Source organism: Urocampus carinirostris, chromosome 15 (genome assembly GCF_059441175.1).
Source record: "Urocampus carinirostris isolate Australia breed hairy pipefish chromosome 15, RoL_Ucar_1.0, whole genome shotgun sequence".
In the NCBI taxonomy this organism is placed as follows: domain Eukaryota; kingdom Metazoa; phylum Chordata; class Actinopteri; order Syngnathiformes; family Syngnathidae; genus Urocampus; species Urocampus carinirostris.
This window is the reverse complement of record NC_142363.1, coordinates 23168785-23182129: the sequence shown is the minus strand read 5'-3', so window position 1 is coordinate 23182129 and position 13345 is coordinate 23168785. Positions and strand designations below refer to the sequence as shown.

Sequence of the window (13345 nt, the reverse complement as noted above, 5' to 3'; positions counted from 1 at the left end):
TATTTGGTTTTCCAAGCAATGTCTTGCTAATTATTGCTATTGATAATCACAGGTACTGTCTATATAAGTACTATGTCTATTTTTTCTTTTACAAAACTTTATTGAAACAGGGAACAACAAATTGTTGTTTACTAATTCAAATAATTCGATTCATTTAAGAACTTCAATAAATGTTTAAATATTTACTGCATTGTGTTTCCTATCAAATTTTACTTTTTCATTTAAATGTCAAATAATCTATTTATTTTTTTTATTTCTAACTCGATTTTTATAACTCGATTTTTAACAGGGTTACACTCACCTGTAACCGGCAGCAATAGCTGGTGGCGGGTGCCAGGTCGGAGATTTCACACTGTGTGGCCGAGCCGGAGTAGATGAGCTCCATGGGCTCATCTTCTCGTCCCCACTCCAGAAGATACACGGATATGTCACTGCCCGACCCCTCGGGGCTCTGGCACAAAAATAAATTTCACATTGTACCGGAAAAATAATAATCACAATACCACATGTTATTAATCTTCAAAAATAAATGTGCTCAACACAGTTGCATTTATAAAAAAGCCTCAGAGTGGATGTGATGCAAGACGAATTGCTGCCATTAAAGTAATGAGCTAGCTTAATTGCTCCGATTGAGTCACTCACAGTGTATAAAACAATTTTAACGACCGTTCTTCAGGTCACAATCAAAAAAGCTCTCCCAAGAGCAGTTTTCCCAAGGCAAACGCTTTCCGGGCGGCCATTGAACAACACTGAAACCCATTAATCTGCCTTTGGACCTCTATTTTCTCACCTCCCAGTTAAGCGACACGCAAGTGTTGCTGGTGAGAGTGATGAGTGGTGGTCCGCACTGGCCTGGAGGACCCGCTGCAGTTGTGACCACGGTTGGCTGAGAGTATTCACCAAACTGAAGGAAAAAGAGAATGTTGAAGAAGTGTTAAGGATAGCAATAATAAGATGATACATTTTAGGGTTAATCCCAGTAATAAAAGACAAAAAAAACAAACAATTTTTTTTTTTAAAGCTTAAGGATTTTAAAACATATAATTTAACTCAAGTCATTTTTATTTGTATAGCCCTTAATCACAAAGAGTCTCAAAGGGCTGCACTATTTTTCAGACTATTATTACATCATGCCTTGATCTGGAACCTGGAACATGAGGGCAAGGAAAAACTCAAAAACCTCAACATGAGGAAAATGAAGAAACCTTGAAAAGGGGCCGCACATGTAGCATCCCCCTTTCAGGATTACCAGACAGCAAAGGATGTTGCAATCACAAATAATACAGAGATATTGTCCACGAAAAGTATAGGTTATGCAATTTAAAACTATTTATAACTTTAGTGATATTTATCACCAGCGAGTTTCGGATCAAAGTATATGCTTGTTTGTTTTCGTGTCTGTCCACCCAAGAAAAGGAGAAAAGAGTTCAGAAAAGACCACCATATTTCACAGGCAGTCAGGTAGGTTACCCAAGATGTGAAAAATGCCCCAAAAACCTGACTGAGCACTTGTGGTAATGTTAACGCAAAATTGTATTTTCAGAAAGAAATTCCACTCTCCCAGGGCATAATTACATTGACTATCAACAACATGTTTTACAGGGAGTGAGGTAGGTCACCCCAGATGTGAAAACTGCCCCCCAAAAAGCATATTTTCCAGAAAGAAATTCTACTCTGGACCTGGTCCTAGACTTTGTCTTTGTCTAGAAATAAAATAAATAGTGAGAGAATGCCTAAACAGATGCTTCTCAACTTCCTGTCTCCAGCTTTGCATCTTGAGGCCAAATAATATATGTAGACAATTACAGATTTGGACCGTACCCTCATTTCAGGATTCTCTTCATCTGGACTCAGTCTTACTTTTCAGGGTTGTTAGGGCCATTCTAGATTTTCTTTTTTAATGAATCATTTTTTTCACCCGTTTTCTCCCATCCCTTCCTTATTTCCCCGTTTGTCTCCGACTACGGCCTGTTTTTTGACCCCGACCACGTTTTGATCTCCTGTCCCGGCTAACGACTTGTTTTTCCATCTACGATCTCCAGCTCTGTAAGATCCACTTCCGCATTCGGAACACGTTTAATGTAATCTAATTTTATATCATTTATTATTTCTTTTGTTGTTGTTAATGAGATAAAAAATCAAATTAGGATCAATTTAGCTGGTTTCGGGAATAATTTCCTCACCCCAGCCTCATTGGCCGCCCTCAGCCGGAAACTGTAGGTGGCGCCGGGCAGCAAGCTGCCCACGGTGCACTGCAACTCCGGTCCGAGAAACACTTCCGTCGATGGGGCGCCTTCTTCACTCATCTCCAGGCTGAATGTGCATTCCTCGCTTGCCCCATTGGTGGCGGGGGAATCTGCAATATGAAAGAAAAATGATTTAAAGATAAGTCAGTTTATGATTTTAAATACAAGAAGAACACAGACAAATTCTAAGAAGGTGTAAAGTATGAATAAACCTCACAAAAAAGGCAATGAATGCGTGAAGTGCACAAAACACATCATGCATCCATTCAATATGATTGGTGTAAAATGTAAAGAAGAGGCGAACTCTTTTGAGATGAAAGTGTTATAAGAAAGATTGATACGGTTGAAAAAAATGGTTGGATCGGGTTTTTTTTCCGGCAACTTTCTACCACGGAGAAGGAAGGCGCCTAACTCTTGAAGCTCATCTTCAAAGAGTAAGTTAAGCTTAACCTTATTTATCTTTAAAGAGCATATTTTTTTATGAAATGTTTATTGTTTAGTACAAAACAATCCAGGTTACTTATGAAAGCCTTAAACATACCTACTGTATATAAACCTTAAACATCCAAAACATAGCACTGAAGCAACAGATTCAACTTACGAATGATCGTCCGGAACCCATCTTGTTCGTAAATAGGGCAGGGTCTGTACCGCGCACTTGTGCATAACACGCACATCTAATTTTGTTTAAAAACTGGTCGATTATAACCCCCCCTTTTCCCCCCAGCTAAGCAATCTTTCAGTTTTCTCCATTCTCTAACATTCACCTCCAGTACCATGACTAAAAATATGGTGATAAAATTGAATACCTTTTCATATGTCATCCATATAACTGTTGGTCTAGTAGTTAGCTCTCACCGCCACAACCTGGGTTCGATTCCCTTTGCATCTTATGTTTTGCGATTGAGGTCGATATTTTCACCATAGTATACCATAAACTCGTTTGTGCAACGCACAACCAAACTTTGGGTACTTGTTTTAGGTCAAATAAAAATAAAAAAGCGCATTAAACACAAATAAATAGCACAAACACCCCCAATTTGACCTCCCCTCCCAGATCCTCATTTCAAAATGATCAAGTCACGAACCCATCTGTTACTCAGTTTCACATCGGGAGTAAAAACCAGGGCACAAGTGCAGTCCAGGTCACGTTCACCTACAGACAATCTCCTCCAACTGCCCAATTAAAACCAGCTAAAAAGAGACCCTCTTTCCCGTTGCATTCTGGGAAACTGTCCAGCGGGGGGCCCCCACTCGAGCGAGCAGGTTGCAACCTGATTTTTCAAATGAAGCCTCAATTAGGCGGAAAGCGCTTTTTGGTCGAGGGGTTCATTAAGCCAGGATGGGGGAAAACGCATCAAGCGGCCAGAAAGTGATTATGCCAACTCGGCCAATAATCAAGCGGCTAAACGTTGTGAATTTGTGAAACGTGGTGTATATTTGTGTGTGCGTGAACTCACCCCATTCCAACTGCACCTCCTTGTGCTTGGCTTTACCCACAATTCTCGGCGGCTGGCAGGGGCCGGGAGGAACACTTAGCGTGCGCACTGAAACGGCGGCCGTGCACTTGAGAAACAGAAATATTGGATGCATTTTTGTAAATTAACATTCTTAGTAATTATTGACATTTTTACATCTTGCAAGTTTTAATTTATGCATGAATTAATTTTCTTGCAAAATGCCAATGTGCGTTCAAAAAGCCCTGGAAATACATAAAATAAGCAATTTATTTTACAGAAAAAGAAAATAAACATAAATTCTAAGCCAAATTACGGAAAAGTTCATATGCAGAATGAAAATTATAATCCCCCCAAATCCTAAATATCAAAAAAACAAAATAAATACCAAGAGTTATTTTAAAAAGGAAATATTTAAAAGCAAAAGCATGAGACTTAAAATAGACAATTTAAGTCATTTTTTTATACACCAGAGGAAAAAATTGCCCCAAAAAGTTTAAGTAAAATTAATTCAGAAAAAAATTGTCATGATTACTCATTAATTTCACCTTTGCCCGCTCATTTGGCGCCGGCCGTTGAGGTCTATCTGATTAGCTCCCTGTCCCTATTTAAACCCTGTCCAGCACTCTCCTGCTGTCAGTCCGTCTGCGAACCTCTGTTGATACAAGGCAAGCCTTTTTTTCCCACCTGTCCCGTTTTTGCTCCCGTTTGCCTCCAGCTACGACCTGTTTTGATCCCGACCACGTCCTCTCACCCGTCCTGGCTTACGACTTGTTTCCGACCCGACCACGTTTTTGCTCTCCCTGTCAGAGATACCGACCTGTTTTTCCGTCCCTGACACCGCCATCGCTCGCTACGTATTCAGATCACAATCTGAGTGAGAGGGCGACTTGCTTCCCGCATCCAGCGAACACCAGATTCCTCTTTCTTTCAATAAAACTTGTGGTAAACGTTACGCAATTGGGTCCTTATTCCGTTCTGGTCCTGACAAGTATATTCAAATCCAATTACTAAACCTAAATGTAAATTTCAAAATAAAGCTCTAAAGGCAAATCAGTTATAAAATGGTAATTTACAAAAATGAATATTTAAAAGCAAAATATAAGACTTTGAAAGGCTATTTAAGTTCTTTTTTTATACATTATGTAAGGAAAAATAGCTCAAAAAGATTCTATGGTAATTTAGGGGGAAATTCATATTAAAATGAAAACCACGAATAAAAAAATGTACACAAAATAAAATAAAAAATGTAATTTTAAAAAGTAAAGTAAATATAAGTAAAATAAAGAAAAAAGTCTGTATTCAAAAGCAAAACCAAAATTTAAACACAAATGCATATCCAATGCTCTAAAAACAAAATAAAATACAACGTGATCATAAAAAAAGAAAGATTTCAAAGCAAAAGAATCATAAAATAGGATTGTTTTCATCACTTTAAGACTAAATAGTGAATTTTTATTTGATTACATAATTTATGATAAAACAAATATGAAATGGCAAGAAAAGATCAGCCTTCTATTCGCTTGGCAGAATATTCCACTTAAATGCGAACTACCGCTTCAAACAACTGCTTGAAAACTCTTAGCTATTTTCTTTGGTCAGGGCTCTATTTATTATGCTGCCCCCTGGTGGCCATGACGCATAGTGAAGAATAAAAACATGACACATTTTTGCCTTCATTCAATTTAACTCTGTAATTACCGCTTTCTAAATGTGTCTAAACCAGGGCAAAAAAAATGCTTGAAATTAATAATAACCATAGTATTAGTAGTACCTGACTGTGCCCCCCGGTGGTGATGCTGCAGACACGCAGGAGGTACATGCTTCCCGGCGCAAGGCGCTCGCAGAGGCACTCTGTCGCTGGACCGCTGTACGCAACTTCCCATTGGTTATCTGCACGCAAAAAGAAGAAATAAATTAGGGTATTGAGACTAAATGAGCAAAAATATCGATATTGGTGCCGATACTGTACTCAAGACTGGCCCATACAAGTATCGGTTCCCCTCTTGTGTTGTTACTAAAGATTTTATTGGATAATATTAAGTATAACTATTATAGCTGCTCCATAAGACCTTTCCCAATACTTCTGGCACCTAATTTTAACAGTCGCTAGTGCTAATATGTATTGCATAAATAGAAAATGCTTATTTATTATTTCTCGACTCCCGACTAGAAAATATGTGTCTCCTAATGTCATTGCACTACTTTATTCCCTCGCTTTTCGCGTGCAAAAGTCTGTATTTTTAACATGTCGGTCCCAGCTAGCGGCAACATACGACCAGGCATATTGGATCGCGGCCAAACCAGTGCAGTTCATTTTAGGAGGGCGGCACGCTTCAGCAGCCTGCACTGGAAAAAAAAGTGAACTGCTGGCCCCTAGTTCTCACTAACAGTCGACCGGGGATAATAGATAGCAGCCAAAACAGAAAACTTAATTTTAGGCCATTCAAAATAGCACTCTTTAGCAGATGGGCAGGCATATTAGATCGCGGCCAAACCAGTTCAGTTCATTTTAGGCGGGCCATAAGGGCACGCTTCAGCAGCCTGAACTGGAAAAATAAGTGAACTGCTGGCCCCCTGTTCTTAGTAACAGACGATTGGGGATAATCGATTGCAGCCAAAACAGAACAGTTCATTTTAGGCCATTCAAAATATCACTCTTCAGCAGTCCAAACTGGAGAAAAATGTGTTCTGCCAGCCCCTGCTCTCAGCAATAGTTGACTGAGGATAATAGATAGCGGCCAAAACAGTGCATTTTTATTGGGTCACAATAGCAACTCGAGGGGAAGAAAAATGTAAATTTTATTTTAGGCGGGCCTGAAACACACACCTCCTGACAAAAGTGTCTTATGACGGTGCTCACTTGCAGCAATATGGAATTGGAGATAATGGATCGTGGTTGCACGAATGTAGTTCCTTCTAGGGCGAAGATAATAAAATACAACAACTGCCATCACCAATAAAAAATGACTTTGCCGGTCCCCACAAGCAGCAATATGTGATAGAGGATAATGCATCACAGTCGAATAAGTGCAGTTCACTTTTTGGTGGAAAGAATGGCAAAAAAAAAGCAGCCAGGCCTGACAGAAATGCACTCTGCCTGTCCCCGCACGCAGCGATATCTGTTGGAGATAATGGATTGCAGCCGCATGAGTGCAGTTTACTTTTTTGGTGAAGAGATCAATAAAAAAAGCCACTAGGCCCAACAAAAGTGTGTTTTGCCAGTCCCCGCACGCGGCCCTTGCTCACAGCAATAGTTGACTGTGCATATTGGAATGCAGCTACACAGTCAAGATCATTTGAGGCGGGCCACAATGGCACTTTTCAGCAGCCCGAACCGAAAGTAATTCAAAATATTTGAGTAAATTGAGCACTTTGATCGAACATTAAGGGGTAGAGCTTATTTTAGAACGTAAAATTGTATATTTTCCTTTAATTTTACAGCCTTAATACAAATGAAACAGCATAAAAAAGGAACCCTGGTACCTTCGGAGCAGCCCTCGCTAATCTCCAACAAGTACGTGAGCGCTTCGGATCCGCCGTTGTCATGGGGAGGATCTGGCAGAACAAAAACAGGAAAAATCAAAGAAGGACAATTTAGTTCCCCTCCAGGCGTTAGATATCCATTAGTAATACAGATGACATAAGAAAAGGCATTATTCGACTTTATCTCATTATCATACTGTTTTTACTAACTGTGCCATTTCTCTCTGGTACTGTGAGTAAAAATAGTCTGATGCTATGAAGTCTCATGCCTTTTCCACTGGTGGTGTGATATTTTGGTTCTCATTTGAATCAAGACGAGTGTGCAATTAGTATTTAAGGCAAGTGAGATGAAGCACGTTTTCAAGAGAAATAAAGGGAAGTTTTTATGCGAAAATATTGAGTGTAGTTGTGCTTGTGGAATTTAGATTGCCTCTTTGATATCTTGGATGTTAGAATTTCCATCCATCCATCTATTATCTGCACCATGGATCGCAGGGGACGTAGGAATTTATTTGATTTTAAGTATTTTTTTTAATTTTACTGCTTTGTAAAAATATCAAAATCTTTTATATTAAAGAGGAAATATTGATTATTATTTTTAAAATTTGGTTGTATTTAGTTATTCATTGTATCATTTTTGTTTAAATATTTTTACTGTAAATTATATAATATTTCCAAAAAATATTCTTAATTTGGTTTGAATGCATTTCATTTTTAATACATTTTGTTTATGTATGTGAATTATTCAGTATTTTCCATAAAATCATCATAAAACGTATTGTATTTTTTTAAGTAGTTTCTTTTGTATATAGTTTTGAACCGTAAATTATTTAGTAATTTAATAATACTTTATTTTTTCACGCATAACCCGCACACCTAATTTTTGGTCAAAAATTAGTATAGAATTTTCTCACTTTGAACTTTACGGTTGGATGCAATGGAAATCAAACCCGGATCGCGGCTGTGAGCGCGCCAGAACCAAAACATTACACCACCAGTGGAAAAGGCATGGGACTTCATAGCATCATTCTATTTTTACTCACAGTACCAGAAACAAATGGCACAGTTAGTAAAAATAGTATGCTGATGAGATAAAGTCGAATAAAACCTTTTCTTATGTCATCTGTATTACTGGTGGTCCAGTGGTAAGGGTTCGGGCACTCTCACCACCGCGACCCCGGTTCGATTCCTGTTGCAACCAACGTTTTGCGATTGAGGAACCTCGTTTATAACGCGTACCCAAAGTTTGAGTTACATTGTACACAAATAATGACGGTGATTAAAAACAAACCAGGACTTACCCCATGTGACGGTGAGCGTGTAGGGCGTGGACGCCAGGACTCGCGGCGTGGACGGCGTTCCCGGTTTTTCGGGATTGGTGGTGCAAACCAAAACCTCGCTGGGGCTGCTCTTGCCTTCCATGTTTGATGCGATCAGCTGCATTCACGACAAAAACAAAAGAGGAACGTTAGATATTAGGCCGACGGAGGATAATGACGTGAAAATAATGGGACGTCCAATGTCCAGGGCTGTAAATGGTGCATTTATGTGCGCTGGGAAATGTGAACTTGAATACAAAGTGTCATTACTTGCAATTTCAACCTGACAGACATGCAAACAAAATACGGGAATAAAACCCAGCCGAGTACATTTGGTCTAGCATGCTGAGAGACTTATGTGTAATGACCTCGCTGCAAAATAGCGCTCACGAGGAGTCACCCAATCGTCGTAAAAATATATGATACCGAAGTCAGATTGTACATTGAACTTTTCACCGAAATAAGCCAAAAACAACAACAAAAACAGGACGCTAAGTCCGATTTTTTTTCCGAAATTGTATAAAGAAAACAGTGGCGGCAGTAGCTCAGGAGGTAGAGCGCTCGTCTTGGGATCAAGAGATCGGAGTTCGAATCCCGGCTCCTCCGTGTTACATGTCAAAATGTCAAAGTGTCCTTGGGTAAGACACTGAACCCCTAATGCCCCAAATAAGCAGGTTTGCGCCTTGCATGGCTGCACGGCGGCTATTGGGGTGTGAGTGTATGTGTGAATGGGTAAATCCCGGCTCCTCCGTGTTACATGTCGAAGTGTCTTTGGGTAAGACACTGAACCCCTAATGCCCCCAATAAGCAGGTTTGCGCCTTGCATGGCTGCACGGCCGCTATTGGGGTGTAAGTGTATGTGTGAATGGGTAAATCCCGGCTTCTCCGTGTTACATGTCGAAGTGTCCTTGGGTAAGACACTGAACCCCTAATGCCCCCAATAAGCAGGTTTGCGCCTTGCATGGCTGCACGGCTGCTATTGGGGTGTGAGTGTATGTGTGAATGGATAAATCCCGGCTTCTCCGTGTTACATGTCGAAGTGTCCTTGGGTAAGACACTGAACCCCTAATGCCCCAAATAAGCAGGTTTGTGCCTTGCATGGCTGCACGGCCGCTATTGGGGTGTGAGTGTATGTGTGAATGGGTAAATCCCGGCTTCTCCGTGTTACATGTCGAAGTGTCCTTGGGTAAGACACTGAACCCCTAATGCCCCCAATAAGCAGGTTTGGGCCTTGCATGGCTGCACGGCCGCTATTGGGGTGTGAGTGTATGTGTGAATGGGTAAATCCCGGCTTCTCCGTGTTACATGTCGAAGTGTCCTTGGGTAAGACACTGAACCCCTAATGCCCCCAATAAGCAGGTTTGGGCCTTGCATGGCTGCACGGCCGCTATTGGGGTGTGAGTGTATGTGTGAATGGGTAAATCCCGGCTTCTCCGTGTTACATGTCGAAGTGTCCTTGGGTAAGACACTGAACCCCTAATGCCCCCAATAAGCAGGTTTGCGCCTTGCATGGCTGCACGGCTGCTATTGGGGTGTGAGTGTATGTGTGAATGGGTAAATCCCGGCTTCTCCGTGTTACATGTCGAAGTGTCCTTGGGTAAGACACTGAACCCCTAATGCCCCAAATAAGCAGGTTTGTGCCTTGCATGGCTGCACGGCCGCTATTGGGGTGTGAGTCTATGTGTGAATGGGTAAATCCCGGCTTCTCCGTGTTACATGTCGAAGTGTCCTTGGGTAAGACACTGAACCCCTAATGCCCCCAATAAGCAGGTTTGGGCCTTGCATGGCTGCACGGCCGCTATTGGGGTGTAAGAGTATGTGTGAATGGGTAAATCCCGGCTTCTCCGTGTTACATGTCGAAGTGTCCTTGGGTAAGACACTGAACCCCTAATGCCCCCAATAAGCAGGTTTGCGCCTTGCATGGCTGCACGGCCGCTATTGGGGTGTGAGTGTATGTGTGAATGGGTAAATGTGAAGCACATTGTAAAGCACTTTGGGAAGTCTTTATTGACTTGAAAAGCGCTATATAAAAGCAGATCATTTAATTTCATCTGAATTTAAAAACTAAAATGCAGTGAAAAAAGTTGAATTTTAAAAGAAAATAAAATCAAGTAAACAAGTATCACTCTAGGCCCAAAATGGTGTTCACTGGATTCTTTCCGACATTGCCACTGTGTCTCTGTGTGAACTCACCCTGAATTTATACTGCGTGCTCCTCTTCAAGCCTTGTACAGTACAAGTCAAGTTTTCTCCAGTGTACTTCGGGTGAAAGTCGGCTCCCTGGGAGAAGTTCCAGAATGACAGTTAGCATCATTTTGCCACTCTACGACATATACCGGAATTTCCAAGCTGTAACCCCATTATCATACATAAGGCACACCAGACTAAAAGGCACATGAAATTGAGACTACAGTAAGAACTACTGTGTGTATTAGTGTATAACCATTCCGCTCTTCAAACACTTACAGTATACAAAGACCCCTCGCTACTTGGCCTTCCTTTAATACTGGTTAACTCCTTCGCGTATTTTGAATTGAATCAATTTGTTGTCATTGATATTATATCATACATTGTGTTCTGTTAGACAACTCATCAACGGAACAGATTGGGTTTGACTTGATATGTACCCGACTGCGACAGGCTAGTGTATAATGTCGGTCCGTCCAACAGCCAAGGTGGGCATGCGCACTCAACGTCTCTGAATGAAAACAAACTGGGAAGCACCGCGACCGCAAGCCGAGAAATTCATTGAAAGAGACAGATAAAGAGAAAAAAAAAGAGGACAAAGGAAGAAAGAGAAAGAGAGGAAAAAAGGAGTGGAAGAGAGGCACATCGAGGTGAGAGAGAGAGAGAAAAAAGAGAAAGGAGAAAGAGAAGAAATAAATGGAGAGAGTGTAACAAAAGAGAGAGAGAGAGAAATAGAAAGATATATGGAAAGAGAAGGAAAGTTATTGAGAAAGAGAGAGCACAAAAGAAATGCTGCTCCAGTTGCTGAACCGGATTTTGGGGAAAGTCAAAGCGCAACAAAATTGTAATCACCACCGGGTGCTTTGTGGATTATTATCGGGTTCCAGAAGAGACTCGGGTGGCATCTGGGAGGAGGCGAGAGCGGTGCTGCTGGTCGGGCCTACTACTAACGGCTAGACTAACAACTCTTCGAAGCGACTGCTGCGGACCCTGTATCTTGCTAACGCCAGGTCCATTAGCCATGAAATGGATGACTTGGAGCAACAACTCGTGGGAAACCGCCATATTTTAATCATTGCAAAGATCTGTCTATATTCGAAGGACACCCGATGATAGCCATCCGCTTTCTAAATTGCTTCCTTACACTGAAAGATGCCCTACAATCGTTTTTTTTTTTGTATAATGACAACAAAACTATTTTTTTCGCCTGCTAAGAAACTTGACATTTTTATTGTTTACTATCTTGTGCATACAGTCAATATGGTTGGTGTAAAGTCTAAAGAAGAGGCGAGACGTTTCCTTTGAAATCAAAGTGGAATAAGAAAGCTTGATGCGGTTGAGAAAATGCTTGGATCGCTTTTTTTCGCCCACTTTTCACCACAGAGGAGAAGGTCGCCTAACTCTTGAAGCTCATATTCCAAAAGTAAGTTAAACGTAACTTTATTTTATGCTTATAAAGCATATTATCTTATTAAACGTTTAGTTTTTAGTACAAATAATACAGGTTAAGTCTTAAACACACTTACATAAACCTTAAACATACAAAATATAGCACTGAAGCAACTTACAAACAAATTCAACTTAAGAACAATCTTTCTCGTAAGTAGGGCAGTGTCTGTGCGTCCGTAAATCAGCTTGTACAGTATTTTGTTGAAAGACATTTTGCTATGCAAATCAGGGTCTTTAACACAGTAAAAGATAATGTTATAACCATATTTATTTGTCGCCTGGTGGACTAGTGGTAAAGTGTCGGCGCTCCAACTGCTACTACTCGAGTTTGAGTCCCATTGCATACGTTTTGCGATTTAGGCAGGGTTGGGTAGGGTTACTTTAACTGGATTACTTTCAATTACTTTTGGATTACTCCAATACCAAATATGCTACTAAAAGACAAAAGAAACTAAATATGAATAAAATGATGACTCACAACACGTGGTAAGCTTTCTCTCCTGGATTTGATCTCTTTGATCTCCGGCAAAACGAACATAAAATGCGACGGAAACAAAATGAAAATAAATCCAAACAGCTTGCCAACATCATTTTAGCCGTTCCATGTGTTCCGTTACTCCCCAAGCCTGCACAAAATTGAGTCATTTTATTCATATTTAGTTTATTTTGTCTTTTATTAGCATATTTGGTATTGGGAGTAATCCAAAAGTAAGTGAAAGTAATCCAGTTCAAGTAACCCTACCAATCCTGGATTTAGGTGAGTCAACCATTCCTCAAATACCGTAATACCTTGTATGGTAACGCATACCAATCTTATCCTGTATATAAGCCGCACCGGGTTATAAGAGCAAATTGGGGTTTTTCATAGTCTGGAAAATACGGTAAATAAAGGTGACACTTACTGTGTTGTCCTCCTGGATCTCCAAGGTGTATTTGAGCTGCTCTTCGTTAGGGCTTCCCTCCGGTCTCCCCCACTCTAGTGTCACCCAGGACACCCCGGCCCTCACTAAACGGGGCGCCAAAGGCAAAGCCGGCAGCGTGCCCATCGTGTAGAATACCGCCTCTGAGCTGAAGCCGCTGCCGAAAAGAGAAAACATAGATTTACAAATAAAATTTTGGGGGTCGGGTCTCTTATAAGCTTTTGGCTTATCATTCTTTTCTTCTCTTCAGGTGATTTGTTGCAACAAAAGAAAAAAAAATG

The 13345-nt window shown here is 40.7% G+C and overlaps 1 protein-coding gene across 1 annotated transcript in view; it reads right to left on the bottom strand.

Annotated features, from left to right (window-relative positions):
- The window catches only part of fndc3ba (fibronectin type III domain containing 3Ba), a 197092-nt gene that overhangs the window by 30118 nt on the left and 153629 nt on the right, over positions 1 to 13345 (bottom strand). The window contains exons 14-22 of the mRNA XM_088354092.1: positions 13047 to 13221; positions 10702 to 10788; positions 8491 to 8626; positions 7190 to 7261; positions 5478 to 5596; positions 3707 to 3812; positions 2184 to 2356; positions 791 to 904; positions 302 to 451 (exon numbers count right to left, since the gene is read on the bottom strand). Of these exons, the coding sequence (XP_088210218.1) occupies positions 302 to 451; positions 791 to 904; positions 2184 to 2356; positions 3707 to 3812; positions 5478 to 5596; positions 7190 to 7261; positions 8491 to 8626; positions 10702 to 10788; positions 13047 to 13221 (1132 nt within the window). The remainder of the gene's footprint in view (positions 1 to 301; positions 452 to 790; positions 905 to 2183; positions 2357 to 3706; positions 3813 to 5477; positions 5597 to 7189; positions 7262 to 8490; positions 8627 to 10701; positions 10789 to 13046; positions 13222 to 13345) is intronic.